Raw genomic sequence first — 22,955 nt, 5'->3', positions numbered from 1 at the left:
CTTCAAGCTCTCTCATGTGTGCACCATCTTGAATCAACCCCGCGACATAGTCTGTCGAAGCCGCACAAGCCCTCAGGTATGCACCACGTGTTTCCACGCCCCAGAATTCGACCACCATCAGCATCACGCGCTTATGCCGTCATCACTGAAATCACCGCCGTCTTCTGCTTTGACCAACATCCCTGCCGATCCGTCAGACTGTCACTGTCCAGTCCAACCCAGCCGAAATTATCCGACTACAACCATGCTCCACCCTGCGTCGTGTCGCCCGCACTTCTCCATGCATTGCTTGACGCCCTGTGTATGCATGATCCACATGACACGCTTGTCCACGTCCTCCGTTGCCTCTCCACACGCTCCAAGCCATCTGATCAAACCAACCTAGCAAAACTTTCATGCAAACTTGAATCTGACAAGTCCCTCGTCTGCAAATTATTATGCTCGTGTTTGATTTATTAGCTTCTCCGCGCACCTAGCAGAAAAGAATCAAATCCTTTCGATCCATGCCAAACCACTCTTGTGCACACGTGTTGGACCTAGCAACACTTTGTTTTCTCAAAACAAACCACGTGTCTGCACAACACCAAGCAAGGCACACGTATACATGACGTACACGTCCAGGATCAGCAGCACCGCTACCTTCTCGGCCACCCAGCACCTGGGCCTGCAGCCGTCCCGCAGAAAACCAAAATACAGCCGTCCCGCAGAAAATTCCACGCCTTGGCCCGCCCTGGTGACTGCCTCCTGCGACGCTCGCTGCGCTCCGTGCCCTAGCCGCCGCTGCTTCAGATCCGACCTGCCGCTGCCTTGGTTGCTTCCGATTGCTTCCAAACCTGCTGCTTTGGCCTCCGTGTCACGACCATCTGACCTTCACATCAGACCTTATCTGCTGCGTACCGTCAGTAGATCGGAATAGAACACGACGCCTCTCTTCAAGACCGACCATCGGAGCTTTTCCTCTTGATCAACAACGATCCAAAACCTCTTCAAAACCTTGCTCATGATACTACTGGTTAGAATGAATCCGAAGCGCACCATCGATCTACCGAGGATCAAGCAATCACACAAGCACATCACCAAGACTTGTTAACGAGGTTCACCATCATGACTACATCCCCGGGGCCTGACTACGGGCGCTACTCCCCGTGACACCGCTACAATACCGCACACCGGCCACCCGGGCGTCAACACGCGCCACCGCCTCCCCTGCGTGCATGTGCTATTATGTTGGCATAGGTTACATCGTGTGTCAACCCTCGATATATATGAAAGGCCTAGGATAGAAGTGTCCTATTAGGACACAACTACTACCTTGTCTACACACAGTTCAAAAACCAAGTGCAACTATAACCTACTTTGTACAATAATATTCGACACAACTCTAACACTTTGTATTTTACTACTTGTTAGAGTGCTCTTTGTTTTTCTAGTTTTTTGTGTGTGCGTTAGGGTGTGCTTACTTGTACGTGTCAAGGACTATGTATTACTAGTAGACTGGCCGTGCGTTGCCACGGGCTTTTGAAATAGTTTGCAAGAGTTACATGTTAACATTCTAAGGTCTCGCCCCGTCGTAGATCCAGATCCCCACCACTGATTCCACCCCGCCTAGGCCGCCGCCTACCGCTGCGCTGCCCCATCACGTTCGCCTCCGCTCCGGCCGCCCCGACCCCGCCCGCCTCCTCTCCGGCCGCCTCCGCCTCCGGTCCATCCTCCGCCCGGCCCCGCTCCGTCCGCCTCCTCTCCGGCCCTGCTCCGTTCGCCTCCTCTCCGGTCCGTCCACCGCCCCGCTCCGTCCGCTTCTGCTCCGCGCCGCACGCCGCCGCCCCGCTCCGTCCGCGTCCGCCCCGCGCCGCACGTCGCCGCCCCGCTCCCCGCTTGGCCGCCGCCCGCTCCCCGATGGCGCCGAAGAAGACGCCGAAGGGAAAGTCCGGTTTCTTCGGCATGAGGGCGAAGCCCTCCGGGACCTTCGGACTGGAGTTCTCCGATGCCGGGCAGCGTTGGTGGCTCGGCACGTATCCCACCGCCGATGAGGCTGCTTGTGCCTACGACGTGGCGGTGTGGCGTGCCGGACGGCCGAAGACGGATCTAAACTTCCTGGAGGTCGAGTCCCATGCGGTGGCGGAGTGGCTCGTGCCGCAGGGCATCCGGATGGAGGAGATGCCGGCTAAGAAGGCGAACAAGAGACCGGTGGTTGTTGTCGCTCCCGGCGAGAGCAACGAGGCGACGATGGCTTGGTTTGCGTGATTTGCAATTTGCTGCAAAGCCATCTCTAATGAAATGCTATTTGCTACATTTTTAAATAGGAAAATTATTATGATCAGCCAGCCATAACTCAACAGACCAATCTCTAATGAAATGCTATTTGCTACATTTTTTAAATAGAAAAATTATTCCGATCAGCCAGCCATAACTCAACAGACCAATCCGAACCCACATTTTCTAAAGTAAAAAAAAATCCCTTGATAGATCAAGATGCCAAAGTGTCGTTTGCCCGACTGCTATGTTCCTATACATGCAGAGCAAATTAATTTTCAAATCAAGGAATTAAGAAAAGGAAGAATATCATGATGTTCGTGGCACTTGCCAGGTCTGCCATGCTACCATGGCATCGTCTTTTTAGTCTCTACCCACATGCCGAGTTGAGAAATAATCTTCAGATATACCCACTGTTAACACACTCACGTACATAATGGCCCTTGGCTGATTGATTTGGCTGGCTGTTAACACAAGCACACAACACACAAAATCAGTCAATAGCCACACGTATGCATTGTTTACTTTATTCCAATTGTGATGCAATCGTGACACCTACACGCCTCGTCCGCTCGCCCGTCACGGTAATTGCCTACTCGCCGCTGGTGCCAATTGCTCGACCTCGCCACCGCCGCTCACCACTCAGTCTCCACCGGCTGCCCATTGCCTCTTGCGCCACCCGCGCGCTCGCTCGGCCCAATGCTGTTGATTGGAATGCGGGACCGAAGGTAATCCATGGACAGGTTTTAGTTCTGCTTGGCATCAATCTTTGGTACTTGTCAATCCATCTAACACAAAAAAATCGACTCTCAGACAGAAAAGTGATCTAACTCTATTGATGAGCACAACAGTACATACCATCCCATCATGATGTTGCCATCTCTCACACTTGATGATTACATCTTGTTATTTACAACATGTACACCATCGGGCGATTGCTTTATTAGAAATATATTTACACAATATGATCAGAGCAACATCAAGGAGTCGGATGCTGGTGCACAGATTCTCCTCAAATTCCACATGCAACCCTTGTAGAGAAGAACGACAGATTTTCCTTAGGTGATTTTTGACCGAGCTCCTACAGAAAAATTCAAAGAAATCATGAGGAGCATGGAGCCAGGCAAACTAATCAGAGTAAATCATGAGAGGAGAAGCCTCTCAACCTACTACAGAGAATCGAGTCAACATTAATTCGTGTAAGAATTAAACCGTAATGTAGATCAACAACCCAGCAGTTGATAAAATAACCCTGACACAACCCATTAATACAATATATGGTCACAGGAGTAGATTGAGATTGTGCAGATATCATGATCTACGAACCGTATCTACGAATATTGATTGCAAAGTCACAAACAGAACCTCCTCACATCACAAAACAAATGTTTCATCAACAGAAACTCTAGCGAATGCCAATTGGATTATAGAAGTAAGATAGAGACATCGAAAAAAAGAAAAGATAATTCAAAGAGTATATATTCTATTTTCTTACTTGACATCACAGAGAATGCAAGTCAAAGATATTGCGATACATCTTACCCTTCTATAAATTGACTGCAAGGCACAATCCCCAGCAAAATATACAGAATGAATTGCTCCTATGGTCCAAGTATTGCATAAATAGTTATATACAGACTATTCAACAGTGAGCATAAACATGGCATGTACTACCAAAATCCCTTGGATATGGAGCTTAGTCTGCATGTCTATTCGTCTTATTTCCCTAGTACAATGCCCATGCGTTGCCACGGGCCTTTTAATTTTTTTTTTGATTGCATACATAAGCATAATGCACTTCCATTTTCACATGTATAGAAAAAAATTACAGTAACAATCGGAAAATGTACTTGATGCAATGTATTTTCATTATTCCACTTCACTTGCATCTCCTAGTAGAACGCCCGTGCGTTGCAACGGGCTATATTGACGACTTCTTTTTTTTACGTCAAAGCACTCTTCTTTTCTTCCATTCTTCCTTCCCCCAATTAAAAATGTTTCTCAGAGTGATATGTGAATGGATAAATTTACAACGATACTAAAATATGAAGGACTAAAACCATATTTATGGAAGAACATATTTCTACAACACATTCGACATGAAACTTATGGTGTTTGATAGATTGGATAAAACATGATGCTAACTTAGCACCAAATCTCATTGATATTTCAAAACATGGTTGTCGTACCATTGTACCTGAAAGATCTGTCTCCCCCTTCCTCGCTCCCTCTCTAGTAGCCGTCCCATGAGCCGGTCGTCATTGTTGCTGTTGATGGCGATGACAACAATGAGGAGGAACACCACAAGAGCTAGATGTTCTTGACCTCTTCCCTATGGTAACTGCCGCCTCTGCATTGGGTGTCGTTCATCAACACCACCGCTGCGCAAGCTACTACTTGTATAGAAAATAAGAAGATAGAAACTTTGTGTGTTGGGTGGGCTTGAATTTGAAATTATAGCCTTATAGGAGGAAAACTTATATGAAATATGCTACAAAAATATCATCTTGTGTTTAAAGCCATGGAAACAAGATCTTTAATAAGGCCATGAGAAGACATGTGCAAAGCAACATAGTACTAAGGTGACTATGCTTTGCCATGGATTCAAGAAAGACATGAAAGTCCAGCTATAGTAATTTTCTCCTACACATTATGTGTAATTTAGACATAGATCTATTCAAGTCCAAAAAGAATAGTGATGAACACTGATTTATCACAATTTTAATCACAACACCTGTTTAAAAGATCCAGGGAGAGAAAGAGATCCATCCGGGGAGCAAGCCTGTGTCGTTTATGATGGCCAAAGTGCAAAAGTAAAAAGGAAAACGACCAGCAACACCACCACAACCCAGTTCTCCTTCTAGCACCGCGTGCAATGAAGAGGGTCTGAGCTTGAAACAACAGCCTCGTTGGGTCTTTTTTGTTGCAGCCGAGATGTAGGGGATTGCAAGCACCCTGCCTAGAGGATTCCAGAATGAAACTTGCAATATATAAAGGCAAACAGAAAATCATTAAAGGCAATCTTAGAGGTGCAAAATCATCAAGCTATGGATGCCCTCATAGAGAGACTTCTTGTCATCAAAACCGACAAGGTACAACTTGCGTACTCACACAGCTCCCACCGTCTAATTTTACTTTTTACCAATCCAAGTTATTTTTAAGGCTTCATTGGTATGCTGCAAAATCACACACATGTATAGAAATTACCATTACAATTTGTGTGGCATTCATAGAAGTTACTCCCTCCGTCCCATAATATAAGAGTGTTTTTGACTCTAGTATAGTGTCAAAAACGCTCTTATATTTTACGACGGAGGGAGTAGAAAAAAAATGCTAATCCAGTTTAGCTTGATTGGTTACCTTGGTAAACCCACATGTCATTGAACTTAATTATACCTTTTCTAATTTGGGAAGGAATGGGGAAAACATTTGTAGTCTGCACAGTTGTTATATGTAGATGTATTGTCTACCCAACAAAGGCCTTTTTTAGGAGAAAGGCAGGAGCTTTGCCCAATTCATTAAGAGAGGAAAATAAAATTACAGAATGGCCCTGTTTATGAGGAAAACAAGGCCGAAAACCACGCGATTTAAAAGGGAAAATTGTGCAAAGCCCCGAAAAAAGAAGAGAAACAAAAAAGAAACAACAATTCCGACATCAGCCAACTCGAAACTATACCACCAACTTGCCCACACCCCAGAGATGAGTGGATGAACTCTTCCGAGATGCCTTCAAGAAGGATAACGACGCCCAAGGGCGCCGCCGTTTCCCTCCTTTTCCCGCTAGGATCGGAAATCCTGTATTTTCCATATCCATACAATCGAGTCATTAGGTTTCTGAAATAGTGTAATGGAAAAAGAAGTGCTTCGAATCATTGCTATTTGACTCGGACCTGTTCTGAAAAAGTCGAGGTATTTCGAATTGTTTGTTGACACGGACAAAGTAAGTCGCGGTCATCGACCCCCTTCGAAGACTTAAGATTTCGCCCAGAGTGACCCACAACAGCTGGCAGACCTCAGGAGATGGCCGCCCACACCAACAACCCCCACGGCAACCCTTAAAACCAGCAAGCCATGGTCTAGTGAAGAGGAGGAACTCATCGATGACAACTCCAAAGAGGAGGGAGCTACAACGCCATGGTCGCTGGTATCCTTCAACGCCCATCAAACCAAGACTTTCGTCCTAAGCCCCTCGACCTAACCCAGCCCCGAGGAAGGAACTCAGCCACCGCGGATCGAGAGCAAGCCAAGACCACGCTATACGGGCAGCAGCAAACCATGACCACCAGTTCCGAGAGCCCTTCGATCGATCCGCACGACCAACATGGAGGCGAGTCAACACCAACGCACAACACAACACAACCGAGCCTCAGATACACCACGAAAGCCAAAGCTCACGCAGTAAGCACGGCCTGGACGCAGCCCAACCATGCCCATGTCACAGTATCCAACGGCCAGCCCCATGGCCGGAGCGGACAGATCGGGACCGCCATGATCTGAGCCTTCGAGCCCGCTCCCGGGCAGCTGCCCCAGCAACCGAGTCGCCCACGCCTCCTAGGCCACCCACCTCACCACATCCGCCGACGCAAGAGGCACGACACCGCGCTGGCCGTCGCCCTCCGCTTGCCGCCCGCCCCATGAGCTCCCCAACTCATGGAGGACACAACCGCGGAGAAAAGGAACCGTCCCCGCCGCCGCCCGCTCGGCGACGGTGAGGGGAGGAGGGTGGGGGTCGCCGGGCTTAGGGTCGCCCATGGGGATGGAGTGACATGGGGCTGGTCGGCATTTCACTGTCTAGCTGTTTTATCATTTCCAACAAAGGCCTTTCATGCAATATAATTGGGCTATTAAGTTCTAGTATCGATCATACTGTGAGAACAACAAAAAAGAGCATATTGTATACAACGCCACAATAATGATATCATAGACATACATAAAAGTACATGTTAGTACCTTGAGCATTTTAATCCCTTCCTCGTACGTTAGCTTCAACGTTTTCTCTAGGTACTGTATATAAATTAGAAGAAGTTGAGACAGTAAATTAAGCAAAAGCACACATATAACAACACAAAACAGTAAGGAGTAATGTCTTACCTTCAGAGGTTCAAATGGATACTGCCTATTTATTGTCTCGAGTTCCTTCTGACAATTTTCATTTGGGTGTTTGAATATTGCTACAATTAGCAATCTATGATATCACAAACCTGAAAACAAAAATCAGTACTTGGTCAGCATCGCTTCAATAGACAAACTAAAGAATTATTTCCTCCAAATCTTCCTTGCCTCAAAGTAGTGCTTCTTAATCTCCATTTCTGCATCCAACCCAATAAACTCACACAGATGCCTGTGAGTGTTTGATTTTTCTGATCTAAATACCGGACCAGCCTCAAACACGCGCCCAAAGCCACCACAGATGCTCATTTGCTTGTATGATTGTGGAGACTGCGCTAAACAAGCAGGCTGGTAATTGTACACCAGCTTGAATGGAGATGCACCAAGTTCACTTGATCCACCAATCAACTTTGGACTGTGGATCCCAAGTCCGAGAACAAAAACTCGCTGAAAGTCTGCATGTGTATCCAACAATCATGACATGTACTCCCTATGTAAAGAAATATAAGAGCGTTTAGATCACTTCTTTAGTGATCTAAACACTCTTATATTTCTTTGAGGAGGGATTATGGACCAAAAGAAGAAAATAAACATTGCATGCTACAGAAATGGATAATAAAATCTATCTGCATGAGATGCCACATGAATGTCACAAACATAAGCATAGTTTCGATGCACACTATCTCATGTTGCATGTTAAATACAGGTTTGTGCACGTTGCCTTTTGCTGGTAGATGGAGATACTAAGATGAAAAAATGGTCACACAAAAATTGCTTTTCAAATGTTAATATTACCAAGACTAATCCATGAATAAAATGTATGCAACTATGCACAGTAAAGATACTTAAAATAGTTACTGTACTAAACTCACTGATATAGAGCTATCAAAACCGGAGCCAAAGCTCAAATCTTGAACAACGATCAAAGCAGACTTCAGCCTTGTGGTTGCCGCATAGGCTCACCACACTGACAACACCAACTCTCTTCCGTCTTCTCAGTTTCTTGACAAAAAATGATACTGCTATTTGCACATTAGGGAGTAAATTATGCTTCAAGCATTCCTCAAACCAAATCGGCAATATGTAGGCTTAAAATATCAGCAGGCATCCACACAGATTTCTACAGCTGAAATATAGTGTTGTGATTTGTGTACCCATAATGCAGAATAACCTATTGTTCTATTTGGTGGTTAAATAAATAAATATTATTGTTTTTGGCTAGTGCCGGTAGAGCTACTAAATGATAGTCAGTGTCACTGTATATTTCTAAGAAAGAAAATTATAAGACTTCATTGGTTGTAAATAACGCTAATTGTATTGGTTGCCACCAATGTCGACTTGAAAAGAAAATTATGGAGCTTCAGTTCATATGCATCTAGTCATATAAAAAAATAAGAACACATGCTTCAGCTCCTGTTAGTTCAGTCACAAAAAAAATCACCACCAAAAATCAGAAGACAAAGTATCATTGTTATATTTGTTGACTTGATTGATTACTGTAGGTTAACACAGCCAACTGGAATTAACCTGCAATAGGATAAAAGAAATTAAGATTTGAGACGTGTGTTATAGGGTTCATAGAAGAGAGAAGAGGGAGGTACCATAGCAAATCATTGGTCGCACAGTTTGACATTCAACTTTCCATTTGCCAATGAGACCTCAGGGATTCATATACATAAACGTTGATTGATATATCAGGTCCAACTCCCTGTAACTCATAAAAGTTACTGGGAAGTCAACTAAAAAACAATTCTCAGTAGAAGCAGACGGCTTACCAATAAGGTGGACCAAAGGCCTTTATACAATCCTCTACCACTCTCTTCTCTACAAATTGTAGACAACGTGTGAAAGATGCCCTTGTAATACCTAGTGGTTTTCTGCAGAATTTTATAGACATGAAAGTTTAGCTTACTAAAACCTGTTCCTTTGGTCTGTAAAGCTGCATTGCATGAAAGCGTTAGGTAAAGATGCTCTAAGTTCTAACTGGAAGTTATATTGATTGATTGATTGGCTTAGTGTTATTCACAAATCACAAAAGGAAGAAAAGCATCACCTGTGTTGTCAGGTGATTTCGAACAACATCCAATGGGTAAGTTACAGATGCAGGTGTCACTCACGCTAGACCACCACCAAGTAAACATATAGACACTAACATAATTTGGGCCGTCCATTCCGTGAAGCTGCAACTATATTTCGAAATTTATAAACCTATAACAAAAAAAATAGTCACGAGAAATCTTGCAAGTTAACATACTAAAATTCAGTGCTGAACTTTTTGTATCGCTCATATCAATAGAAGCTGATGGTGGAATAAGAAAATCGATGTACAATTTTGACAAGATTGCCTTTCGAATATGCCCAAAACACTTCTTGTCGAACAACCCACAAAGCCATGTGCCATATACTACCCTTCCTTAGAGCTGCAACATCTGAACGCATACCTGCCACCTGTCGGATCAGTATGCCACAAGCTCATACAACAAACTTTATCATCAGCATATGGGTTATGTGACAAAAAAATTACTGTATTCAAGAACATTTTCAAGAGATTGCAATTTTGTAGCTATGAACAGCATATGGTACATACAATGAATCCACAGCCAAGGTTTAAGTTTGGACCATGATTGGACAATACAGCGCAGAGTGTTGTAAATTAACAACAATAATAATAGGCCATGACTGTCAACCAGAGATATATTGTTTGGGGCAATCAATTCAAAGCGAGGGAAGAATATATATATATATCACATTCAGGGAACTAAGTTGATATAATCAGCATCCAATTCCTTTGAAGAATCTATATATGTGCAGTGTGAAGGCAGAAGGAGCACAGCAGCACCATGAAATAGAAGAGAAATATTCCTTCACGCTCACAATCCGTGCACACGAGAACGCGGGAGATAAAAGAGGGGGCGGAAAGCCTATTACCTGCAAGAGGATGGAGAGTGGCGAGGATCGAGATGCAGATCTTGCCGACCACGCCGGCGAGGTGTGCGACGGTGATCCAGCCAAGGAGCCGCTGCGCTTGGCAGGGGAAGGCCCCGCCGACGCCATGGAAGAGGACACGGTGGCCGCCGCCAGTCGACGGCATCGGGGACCTGGCCGATATCAGCAGGGCCTGGATATCACCTCCATCATCCCAGACACGCCTTCATGGTGGGCATCCTCACGGCCCCTTGAAACCGCAGCAGCTTCTCCTTGCATCCCGTCGCCAGATCATAGCAAACTGCACACACGCCCGAATCAGATCAAGATGCGGAAATAACCAAACCAGAAGAAGTGGAGGAGGGATTCGTACCTGGTCGAGGCCATGGACCAGAGGGTGATCTGCGGCGCCCACGCCAGATCGGTCATCATGGCCGCGGGCGAGGGAGGCGGCGGCGACCTCGTTCCCCGGCGGCGGCGGATCCTCTCGGGGTTGGGGCGTCTCCTCTCGGCGGCGGTGGCTCCTCTCGGGGCTGGGGCGTCTCCTCTCGGCGGCGGCGGCGGCTCCTCTCGGGGCTGGAGGCTGAGATGAAACAGATCGAGATTGAGGTTAGTTTTACGTGCGGGGTGAGATACGAAAGAAAAACCAGACGAAAAAAAAACGACGAAAAAAAACCAGTCGAAAAAAAACCAGACGAAAGTGGGGGGACTATTCAACCAACTCGTCCATTAGAAGTAGAGATTTGATGATTTGAATACAAGCATGCTTTCTAAAAAAACCAAAACTGAGATGGCCCAGTCCAGCCACTCGCTCGTAGGCTCTATGTAAGACTCGATATTAAGTCGCAATGCGCGGTAAATAGAAAATGCTCCTATTTTGCGCTTTAAGGGCCAGGTTGCCACAAAAATGGGCACGGGCCACGGCCCACAATCCTCTGGTTCACTCCTGCTGGCTTGGAAAAGAATGCTATCTTTTATCATTTTCAGTTTTGAAAAAGTTGGTGAAATAAAAAATTCACGGATTTAAAAGATTCATAAATTTTCAAAATTATGACAGATTTGGAATAATGTTCAAAAAAATAAAATACTCAGGAATTTGCAAAAGTGTTTACGAATTTTAAAAATCACAAAATTTTAAGAAATTTTCACGAATTAGAAATATATGATAAATTAAAAAAGTTTGTATATTTAAAAGTAATCAAATTTTCTAAAAAACACTACCGAGAGGAAAATTTATAATAAAAATAGAAAAACAACAAAACCAGGAGAAAAAAGAAGAAGAAAAACGTGCACACGCCCTCACGCCCGTCATGAGCTGCCAATTGCTAGGCCCAATTAGAATATGTCTCCACAAATATGGTCACACTCGGTCAATAATTTGGTGGAATCCCCACTGCATACACACAAATGGCACTCGGAAGTCTTTAAATTTTCAGTCCATCATTTAAGAATTAAAAATTTCCAATCTTTCTCACAAATTATGCAATACTTGAGCAAGTGCCGGAGAACAATACAAACCTATCAACTCAAGAGCACCGTTGGTGGCAATTCGATGTTAGTTGTGCTCCCTTCAAGCATCTCGACAACTCTAGTCATTGTTGGACGATCTGTAGGACTCAACTGTATGCACCTCCCTACCACTATCATCTTCCTTACAATCTCTGAGGTCCCTCCATTTATCTCGGAAGCACTAAGACAATATTCATCTAAATGTTCATAAATCCATTGTGGGAAATATTGGCTGGTAGATTCACTATTTTGGCTGATATTCTTGTCCCTTGCCCCAACCATCTCAAGAACCATCATTCCATAACTGTAAACATCAGACTTAGTACTTACTGTTCCAAATTGCTTCGAATAAACCTCGGGGGCTATATAGCCTATTGTTCCTCTTGCACCACCAATGGAAATAACACTTTCTTTATTGAGGCACTGCTTGGCTAGTCCAAAATCAGAAATCTTTGGACAGAAATTTTGATCCAATAGAATGTTGTGGGGCTTGATATCAAAATGCACCATGCGGGTATTGCATCCTCTGTGGAGATATTCAAGTCCTCGAGCAATGCCCACTGCTATATCAAATAATTTTTCCCAACCTAAAGTATTTCCACCTTTAGAGCCATCCTTGAAGGCATACTTTTCAAGTGAACCATTAGGCATATAGTCATAAATTAATGCCCTTTTAGATCCTTCCAAGCAAAATCCTAAGAGATTAAGAACGTTAACGTGAGAAGTTCTACTAATGCTAGCTACCTCATTGATGAAATCCTCCCCATCAGTCTTGTAGTCCTTGAGTATTTTGACTGCTATCTGACGACCATCAAAGAGGTCGCCTCTGTAAACAGCACCAAATCCACCTTGACCTAGCTTTTCAGCAAAAGATCTCGTTATTCTTTTCACTTGGGCATAAGTGTACCGTTTCAAATGGACAGTTCCATTCTTTTGTAGGATGGACTCAATCTTTGCTCTCTCCTTTGATTTCCTTTTGGATCCGTACTTCCTGTAGCCCAACCAAAATGCAAAAAGAAGCATAAGTACGCTCGAGCTGCCTGCTATTGCATCTGCATCAAAATTTTGGAGGGGAAAAGGCATCAAACGGGGAAGTAACTTCTACAATCTTCTAGTTAGTGATTGCATCTTGCAAAATGTGTGGAAATATTCTAGTTAAAGACCCTTTTGGCAAACCTATTTGTATATGCGTCATAAACTCCAGAATTAACCAGTGTGTCAAGAACTCGTGCACTTTTCAAATAAACTGGACACAACTACTAAATACATACAATTGAAGCAGAGCTTGTTAAAGGACGGACAAATATATTCCTTTTGTTTATCGTACACATTTGAACAGAATTAACTTGCTATTCATCTACCAGTCTAGCACATTAGTAATTTCTGTTACAGGAACAACCACTGTTGTTTTCTCTAGAATAAGAAAGGCCGTTGTTTTCTATGCATAACCATTAACCTCTGAGAGAGATAAGTTTATACATGAAAAATAAGGGCCAGTTCTTATTTTCTCAAGAAAAGATCATCACTTGAAGTTGATCTTATAGTGACCAATAGGGAAGCCTCTTGTCAGTTTTAGGATTAGTGGTGATGAATTCGTTTTGAGATCAGATTGGTGTGATTGTTCAGGTGTCATTGGCAATTTCAGGTCAGAATAGTCAATGCCAATGTGTAAGCGAATACTGTCAAGTGACGAACACAACTTAACTAGTGTTCACAGGAGAAGATGTTGATGATCTACTTCTGAATAGGTCACGGTGCTAAACAGATGATATTATCAGCCACGGATGGATTTGTTTGCTGTCAATATGCTAAGCAGTTCAACACACATCATTCATATGGATATGTCTTGCCCACAACCATAAGGTGGTTCCTGTCGAGCAGTCCCGTGAATAAATCAGTTAAATCCATCTATGTGGGTGTTCGCCAGAAATAAATTGGTTCAAGTTTCCAGTGCCAACTAAGTCGAGAACAAGTAGTCCGAGGCAAGGTTCCTGGTTCAAGATGGGTTTCAGTTTAACCACTAACCTGAACAACTTTATTCAAATTACAGGCATTGCCACACCTGAAGAAACGTGAGGGAACTGACGATTCATAGTTAGATCTGACAGGCTTGATTTACAGCGATCAGAAATGCTCGAATGAGTAGCAAGATCTTCAAACCGGATGAGTAGTAAGATGTGTCATCGAGGATTGTTTGAGTTTGCATCTGACAGATAGAATGGACAAGTTGGTGGTTCAAGGTTCAAGCAGTCGACAATCGGACATAATTAAAAGAGAACTAAATGAAGTGGAATTCCAGTTTCTCTACCTTAATTAGACACTAAAAGATCTACAGCTTTGTAACACATAGAAGAATGTCAAGGTGTCAAAGGATTACCAGGAGCTGGAGCCAATGGCCTGAACCACACTAGATCAAGAAGATTGTAGTCCCCAATCAGTACTGGATTGATCCGAATTGTATGCAGGCTAAGAGAATAATTCATCGCAGTAACTTGTTCGGATGAGAAGCTATTTCCAGTGTGGGGAGCTATGTCCATTGTCATATTTAGCCCAGAAGTTCCAACAACATAGAAATTTACAATCTCAAACTGAGTAACCCGCAAGTTGAGATGTGACGCAAGCTCCTCAAGAAATTCGTTGCTCCAATTTGAATTCAAGGAAACATTGTGAAGAAAGAGCACAACTCTTACCGGGTAAACACAATGGCAGTTCTCGCTACCTCGTCTCTGTACCATGTTCGGAGCACAACAGCCTAGTGAAACAGAGAGTGAATTATATAACATATTTGACTGTACGACAGCGCATCTAGAGCAAATATCAGGGTGTACTAACATACATAAGTATCTATGATTGATGTCAAATGTTATCCATCACCATTGATTATTTATGAAACTGCTACCAACCATTTCATCAGTCACCATTCCAAAATGATGGATCAAAACATTATGCTTGAACTAATAAAAGCTAACAAGCTTATATAATTTACAGCCAGGTAAGAGTGGTTTTAAATAGCGCGATATAGCTCTGTTATGACACGCTATAGCGTTTAGAAGAGGTACTGTGCTAAGGCACTTTGTTCCAAATACATGAACACACATTTTAAATAGCGCGCTATAGCGTTTAGAAAAGGTCCGCCGCTAAGAGGCATAGCGTGCTATTTAAAACTATGGGTAAGACAATTGATATTACGATCAGTCACATGGTGCTACTTTCCCAAATGAGGAAGATGCAGATTAGATTAAAATACACAAGTATCACCTTTTATGTAATTTGTAGTCATGTTTGACATGATGAAATCATTTGGAATTAAATTATTTCAGGATCTAGGAAAACTTGAAAAGTTACCATCGTATGGAGATAGTGGGGGCTGCACCACTCCAGAAGGAGCTGTACTAGTATTCGAAGCTGCATCAGGGAGGTCAGCATCCACATGAGCAGGAACCTCTTCTGCTGAGCGCCTGTTGTGCTGCATCGAAGGATCGAACAGGTCCAGTGAATCAAAAGAGAGTTCAGAAGCACCCGAGATGGAGCTATAGCTCGGCGCAGAGATAGGAGAGTGCACAGATGATAGAGCTGATGGTGATGAATATGGCTTCTTTTGTCTATGCTGACTCATTGCAATACTTGTGACAACTTTGGTTTGGGATACCATGGGCCGAACTGAACTCCATTCTTGTGAAGCAGACATAATAGGAGTGTGAGTGTCAGCCTTTAGAGCCGATGTTTTGGCAATCAAATCAGCCTTATTGATAAATTCCAGAGCCAATATAACGACCAAGAAATTAAATAAAAGTTTCCTTGGAGCATCTTCAAACAGTCCTGCCAAGAAACAGTACAACCAACCAATCAGCATCATCTTAATTAAGATAGGGGTATGCTGAGAAGTGCAACTAATTGATATGAACTCACATATCTACAGAATTAGTGTGAACAGCCCATGGTCCGCATGGCCCATTAGTGTCAAAAGCGCTCTTATATTATGGGACGGAGGGAGTAATACACAACCTGCCTTTCTAACTAGTCAGGTCGAAATGTTTTCAAGACCATCTACCACTAATGCAATTTAACTGAGTTGATGCGAAATGAGGCTAGAGTACATACTTTTAATTTAACTGAGTTGATGCGAAATGAGGCTAGAGTACAGACTTTTTTTTTAAGTACAGAACAGACACACTTATGTTTATCTCAAAGCGATGGTGAATTAAGGACACTCAGAATACTTATCGTCTCGATTGCCTCCAAAGCATTCCTTATTAAGCCAATAATTAACTAGTTCTCTCTAGAAACAGATCTACCTACTGAAGCAGCACTATTTGATAAGAACGGTTAAAAAAATACAGTGAAGTGTTCCACCAATGAGCAACGGATCTTTTGAGCTAACTAAAACCACGACAAGTATTTTTTAACGGCGGGAGTACTGAAGCAGGGCTATTTAATAAGAACGGGCAAGAAAATATAGTGCAAATGTTCCATCAAAGACACGGGTTCATGGCATGAGACAATTCTAAGCTCTTGAAGCATTCCCTGATTAGGCTCCCGCTACACAGCAAAGCAAGGGCAGCGCAGGAGCTACTCACCTCCACCATTCCCACGACTCCCAACCGAGCTCCAAACGATTTGGACAGTGAACAAGCGGGGCAACGAAGATCCTAGAACAGCCACCACGGCGAACACTGAATTGCCGTCACCTCACACCCCCACAGAAACGCTAAGCAAAGTCCGACTTTCCAACAGGTTTGTCTGCTCGAGCGCCAGTTTCGATCACGCAATATAGTCGTTTTTTTCAGCGCGCGGCTAATCTAGCGCATCTGTTGGAGATTCTCTAACGAAGCAAAGCAAACAAGACATCAAGCACGGGTCCCGGTGTTGCAACGCAACCTTGGAGTGAGCTCAGATAAGGGGAGTCTGGCTTACCTTGTTCAGCGCGGCACAAGGCATGCCCGGGCAGCATCATCTCCTGGCGCGGCGGCGGTAAGGACCGGCGCCGGCGACACCTGGCTACGTTTACAGGAAGCCGGAGCCGCGCCGCGCTGCGAATTTGTGTCTGCTTTCTTTTCCTCTCTGCTATGACTCAACCTATGGTGGGAGTTTGGTAGGAGAAAGAGACTTGGTAGAAACAAGGGAGCAGGTGGGAGAACGCGGACGTTCGGTGTTCGGCCGCGTTGGCCGGCGCTAGGCGCCAGCCGGCTGTAGATATGAAATAATCAGTAGCCGCGTGAGGCGTGACCCTCTATCAACCTTGGGCAATGCTCACGCACGCATCGCGCATCACTACCCGTGCGGCCGTGCCTCCCTCTCGCTCTCATCGACTGCACGGCACCATGCTTGCGGCATCTGGCATGGCAACATCGTCAAAATCCTCATAGTGTCGCCTCGCAGCAGCAGCGGTGCCCGAAGTGAAGAGCTCGGCGGCGGCGGCGGAATCGTGGTTGCGGCTGGGGTTGTTGGGGGCATTGGCGGGCGTCAAGCAGTCGCGTCTATGCCCCAACAACTCTCATCGCTCGCAGCGGAGGAAGGTGGGCCGGTCATGTACACGTGGGTTCTTCTTTTTTTTTACGAAAATGTTAACGCCCACACGTGTGGGCGTCTGGCAACTCGCCCACACGCATGGATCCTCGTCCAACCAATTCTGCACGAATCTTGGCGCGTTTTAGCAGTTTTTGTGTGCCACGTAGGACTAAGCTGGTGTGTGGGCATTCATCCGGTCGCCCACACGTCCTTTTTTCACCACACGGGGGCTGGTGTGTGGGCGTTTATCACTTCGCCCACACGCCCGTCTCCTAGCCCACACCCAAAGCTGGTAGTTGCCATGTGTTTCTGCAGGTATATGACAACTGCCCTAGCTTTGCTTGTAAGCAGATGGCAACTCTTTTTTACCCGAGTTGCCATGTGTTTTTGCATGGTACATGGCAACTGCCGTAGCGTGCACGTAAGCAGATGGCAACTCTTTCTTTTACATGGCAACTGCCCTAGCGTGCTTGTGAGCACATGGCAACTCTCTTTTTTACCCGAACATGTTTTTTTGCCATGCCTTCTTGTAGTGCTACATGGCAACTGCTAGTGTTTAGTGGGTGGCAACTCCTAAAGTTTTGAAATCATGGCAACTACAGTAGAACAGATCATACATGACAACTGCAGTTGAGCACCATGGCAACTGTAGTTGTCTGACATGGCAACCGAAGTTCAGCGACATGGCAACTGCAGTTAAACGAACATGGACGAGGGTCTGGACCATGGCAACTGCAGGACGCGCGGTGACTGTCACGCGGGCATGCGGGACCACGAGGTACGAGGCCTGACGTACGGGGCGTGTGGGCGTTATCTATACGCCCACACGCACCCGTGTGAGAGGGGTCGGGAGGGAAAAAAGAGGTGTGTGGGCATTACTTTTTTTGCCCACACGTGGGTGTGTGGGCTGTTCCTTTTATACACCACACAAAATGTGTGGGCAGCCCCCCTAACGCCCACACGTGTGGCACTTATCGGCGTCTTTTTTTAGGATATGTACGCGTGGGTTCGCTGTGTTGTTCTCGGTCGTTGGCTGCTGATGAGTTTTTTCCTCTTTTTCCTGTGTCGTATTTTGGCTTTGGTTTTCCTTCTTTTTTCTTTCTTCCTGATTTTTTTCATTTGGCATATTTTATTTTCTATATAGTTTTTATATTATAAACATTTTTTCTAATCCCCCCAATATGTGCTTTCTCATGGAAAATCTCACGCGTAGATGTTGGCGTCAGATAGATTGTAGTCCAGTGAGGCTTCAAATTTCCTCATCCGAAATCAACACCCCTAATACCCCCCAATATGTGCTTTCTCAGGGAAGTCTCACGCATGATGTAGCTCGTAGCCAATCCCCGAGCGAGCGATGAGAGTTGTTGTAGAATCTCCCCTACCTACCACGGTAAACATATTGTAGAGCATAGGCTTCAAGATAGCGACGAATCCGAACGAGATGGAAAGGGGATGACGTGGTGTTGGCTATCTGTTGGTCAAAATTGTCATGGGTAGTTAGCATTAGGCTAATAGACAATTAGCGTTATCTTTAGGCTAAACTACCAGCAGTTGGAAGACCTACTTTGTCCAAACATTGTGTATGGCAGTTTACCTCTTCCGTAGGATGGAAACATGTAACAACTGACATTGTAAACGACTGTTCAGACAGTATATAAGCCTGAACAAATTATCAAAATACAAGCATCCATTCTTTCTTTCAATCCGTGTTTCTCTTTGAAAATTGTTTGTGACTAGAAGATCCAAGAAGGTGGAGTCTAGCAAATCTGACGGTGATGAACGTGTCGCGCATGAAACACAAGGGAGCGAATGATTCTCTCATGTCAGGCCACGTTGGCAAATTTCTGCGATTCATGCATGACATCGGACGGCAATAATCACATCGCACCATGGAGCCATCGAGGAAGCTACCTTTTCCGTCATATATTGCGCATTGACTTTCAGGAAAAATCAAACTTCATAAATTTTAACCGAAACTACAGAGAAAATTATCTATATCTACAACATGTAGGAATAGTACACATATCATATGAAAATATATTTCATGATAAATCTAATACTATTGATTTGGTATTTTAAGGGTTGACATGTTTTATATTTTGATCATAGTCCTGAGCATATCATTTTGATCATTTTGATTATGTTTTTACCTCTCACCTCGGTCACTTGGTTCTAGGACATGGCCGACTGTGGTTTAGAGATATTGATGCTGAATAAGAGAGAAGGAGAGGCCGAACATCGGTTAGCAGTTTGCCTTTGTTTCTACCCATGGACAGTATTGTCAACGCATCCCCAATTTTACAATAGGTTGATGGCCAAACATCGATTTGCAGTTTACTTTTGTTTCTCTGAAACATTTCATACAATTGTGTACAGCTTCCTCTAGAATGGCCACTCAGTTCCAAAGAAGTGTTAAGCAATCTGCTCTTCTTTGAAACTTAAAATTTAGAACTTCGGAACTTCGGAGAAATTAAATATTGCTTCTTGATTGCACTGAAAGTGACTATATTTGTTTGTTTTAGTCAAGCACCTAGTTTGTGAAAAGAGATTTTGCAACACCCATTCACGCACATGTTGTATTCAGTGAGTTTGTTGTTTATCTTTTCACAGTCAGGAAAGCTACTTTTCTTGGTTTATCTCACACATATGCCAATTGGCTGTGAAATGCTCTCCGGCTCTTTTGATTCAGAACAATGTTCTATGACGCTGGCTATATATACTTTACTCGATGCAAAGACATGATGTTTCCAGCGGCTAGATGCAACCGTTTCAAGGGGGTATATGTCAATTTGCTGGCCTGCCTATATGCTAATCCATTGGACGTGGAGAGTAAGTTGCAAAGACATGATGTTTTCAGGGGCTAGATGCAAACGTTTCAAGGGGGTATATTGAAATAGATTGGTCAATTGATCCTGCCCATTCATGCATATCTGACGCACCTAGAGGTCCGGTAGCAGCGGTTCTCTCCATGGCCCAGAGCAGCGTCTCGTGGCGGAAAGGCAGCGACTACTGCTAGTGGAGCGGTGTCCGGTGCAGCAACCGGACTGGACATGTCCTGGAGCTCCAACATGGAAATAATGAGTCGATTTGTGATCAGCAATACCATGGCCGGAAAACATATTTAACAGGCGTCTATCCCTATTTTCTTTGGAGCATCTGGAGCACTTGATCTCTGTTCGAATTTGTTGGATATCCAAAGTGATGGCCATCCTTCAAATTTATTGTGATCTTGGGAGAGCCTGAGATATATGAACCTCTCGGGCATAGGATTGGACCTCACGCTGCTTCCATGGCTTGCACCTCTGGGACTGGACATGCCCTGAATCTTACTCCATAATCGGTCCTTTAGATACTTGAAGGCCCCGTTCTTGGAATTTCCAATGTCGGACGGCATGCCCAATTAGTTCTCGCCCAAGGTTTCATTTGGGACGTTGAGGAGAGACTTTATTTCTTGGCGTGTGGTATCCGACAACCCTTTACTGAAGAAAATTGAAGACCTCGAGTAATTGATTCGTTGCCCTGTTGCTTGATAGTATATGTACAGAACTAGGTTCCCTCTGTAGCACCCATATCGTTTGCCTTGAAGACCAACAGGCTGTCATCGACGAACAAAAGATGGTTTATCGATGGCACTCGCGGTGCTACCTGAATCCCATGCAAATTGAATAAAAAATGGTATATAGAGGTAGTACTGATGAGCGTTAATATTGCTCGCCTAACATGTCGGGCCAGCCCATGAACCACTCTCGCCTCCGAACGCGTGTCGCTTGCGAGTCCTCTTCATTGGTGCCTTATGCACTGCTTTTGCCTCATGGCGCTTATGTCCAAGCTCACTTGGGCCGGCCCACTTATCTGGATCGATCCCTTCCTTCAGCTAAATCCTATTTGGCGCCTCGCCCGTTTTAGTTGTTCCCGCAATCGGGCGCATACCCCCCTCTCCTCGCGTCGCGTTTTTGGGCCGGCCCGTTTTGCTTCCCGCAAAAATCGCGAAGCAAAAGAAAAGCGGGTGAACCGGGATTCGAACAAGCAACCTCCTGCTTCAGCAGCACACATCACTAACCACCACGCTAGCAAGCGTAATGTGGTTACGTGCATCTTTCTTGTTCTTTTCTTCCTTGTCTTTTCTTTTTTCCTTTTTCCTTTTTCCTTTTTCCATTTTCCGTTTTTCTTTTTTCTCTTTCTTCCTGGGTTTGATGCAAAATCTATGAACTTTTTCTCAAATTCGATGAAATTTATATTTCAAATTTTGGTGAACTTTTTCTCAAATTCGATGAACTTTTTTTAAAATCAATGAACTTTTTTAAAATCTCGATGAACTTTTTTCTAACTCGGTGAACTTTTTTCAAACTCGATGAACAGTTTTTGAGCTCGATGAACTTTTTCTCAAACTCGATGAACTTTTTTGAAGCTCGATGAACTTTTTTGAAGCTCGATGAACTTTTTCTCAAACTCGATGAACTTTTTTGAAACTCGATGAACTTTTTTCAAACTCGATGAACTTTTTTGAAACACGATGATTTTTTTTTTTCAAATTCAATGAACTTATTTTTAAAGTTGATGAACTTTTTTCTAAGACAAGTGTACATACAGTAGCAAACCGGTTTTTTCTAAGAAAAATAGTCTGTACTGTAGCATTTTTAGAATGAAGAAAAAAAGATCAAGCGGGAGCCAGCGATCGAGCGGGCAGCGATAGCCAGCGATCAAGCGAGCGGCAGCAGCCAGCGTTCGCTGCTGGGCCAGGCCCATGCTAGTGACACAGTGGGCGCTGGAATCGCCAGCGGGCGCTGAAGGCGCCAAGGAGGAGCTCTCCTTCCTTCGATCGCTCCACAAAAAGAAACTCGCTCGTTCAGTTCAATTGACCGCTTTGATCGTTCAATTGAGTTGACTGTGTTGACCATTAAACGTTTGACCGCTTTGCAGTTGACTGTGTTAACTTTTCAAAAAAAAATCATCAAATTTGAAAAACAGTTCCTCGATTTGGAGAAGTTCATTGATTTTTGCATCAAATTTCGGAAAAAAGTTCATGAAATTGGGAAAACTTCATCACTTTTTAAAAAATACCATAGATTTGAAAAACAGTTCATCGATTTTGAAAAAATTTCACCAATCTTAAAAAAGTTCATCGGATTGGAAAAAAAGTTCTTTAAATTTGGAAAAAGTTCATCGAATTTGAAAAAAAAACGTTCGTCAAACCCAGGAAGAAGAAAAATAAAAACAAAAAACGAAATAAAAACAAAAGAAAAATTAACGAAGAAAAGACATAAAAAGATGAAAGCTAGCACGTCCAGTTGGGGATGGCGGGGTGGTTACTGCAGTGTACAATTAAGCAGGACGTCCCCCGTTTGGATCGCAGCACTATTGTACTATAGCGGGTGCAGAGGGCGCAGGATTTAGCGTCGCTTGCTTAGCCGGAATTCCCTATTCGCCACCTTGCAAACTGTTGACAAGACGTACATGCGACCGAGCGAACATCAAGATATGGGCCGGCTTAGGTTTTTACCGGTTTTAGAACCTTCTAGAAGGTTCCTTGAGCATTTTTTTCACATTAGCTTACTTTACTTGTGTTTATGTTTTTTTTATTTTCTTATTCTTTTATAATTTTCCCCAAAACTCACATATTCTCAAAACATGTTAATTTTTTTTAATTGCAT

At 44.0% G+C, this 22,955-nt stretch overlaps 1 protein-coding gene across 1 annotated transcript; it reads right to left on the bottom strand.

Annotated features, from left to right (window-relative positions):
* Positions 1-8,726: 8,726 nt before the first annotated feature.
* On the bottom strand, positions 8,727-16,902 carry LOC109747100 (LEAF RUST 10 DISEASE-RESISTANCE LOCUS RECEPTOR-LIKE PROTEIN KINASE-like 2.3). Its single transcript, XM_073506260.1, has 10 exons — positions 16,711-16,902; positions 15,142-15,615; positions 14,174-14,548; positions 11,806-12,848; positions 10,661-10,870; positions 10,291-10,588; positions 9,416-9,570; positions 9,138-9,239; positions 8,964-9,070; positions 8,727-8,889 (listed from the first exon to the last, which is right to left on the bottom strand). Exons 1-4 carry the CDS (start codon positions 16,748-16,750, stop codon positions 11,809-11,811), a joined length of 1,929 nt encoding a protein of 642 aa, XP_073362361.1. The 5' UTR covers positions 16,751-16,902; the 3' UTR covers positions 8,727-8,889; positions 8,964-9,070; positions 9,138-9,239; positions 9,416-9,570; positions 10,291-10,588; positions 10,661-10,870; positions 11,806-11,808.
* Positions 16,903-22,955: the final 6,053 nt, after the last annotated feature.

This window comes from Aegilops tauschii, unplaced genomic scaffold, assembly GCF_002575655.3.
Source record: "Aegilops tauschii subsp. strangulata cultivar AL8/78 unplaced genomic scaffold, Aet v6.0 ptg000641l_obj, whole genome shotgun sequence".
NCBI classification, from domain to species: Eukaryota; Viridiplantae; Streptophyta; class Magnoliopsida; order Poales; family Poaceae; genus Aegilops; species Aegilops tauschii.
The sequence above is the reverse complement of the archived record's forward strand: the minus strand, read 5'-3'. Positions and strand labels throughout refer to the sequence as shown.

Coding starts and splice junctions, on each gene's coding strand:
- LOC109747100 (XM_073506260.1), bottom strand. CDS start 16,750: ATGATGCTGCCCGGGCATGCCTTGTGCCGCGCTGAACAAG. Junction 15,616..16,710: donor CTTGTGCCGCGCTGAACAAG/GTAAGCCAGACT, acceptor GTTTCTTGGCAG/GACTGTTTGAAGATGCTCCA. Junction 14,549..15,141: donor CCCACTATCTCCATACGATG/GTAACTTTTCAA, acceptor CTGTTTCACTAG/GCTGTTGTGCTCCGAACATG.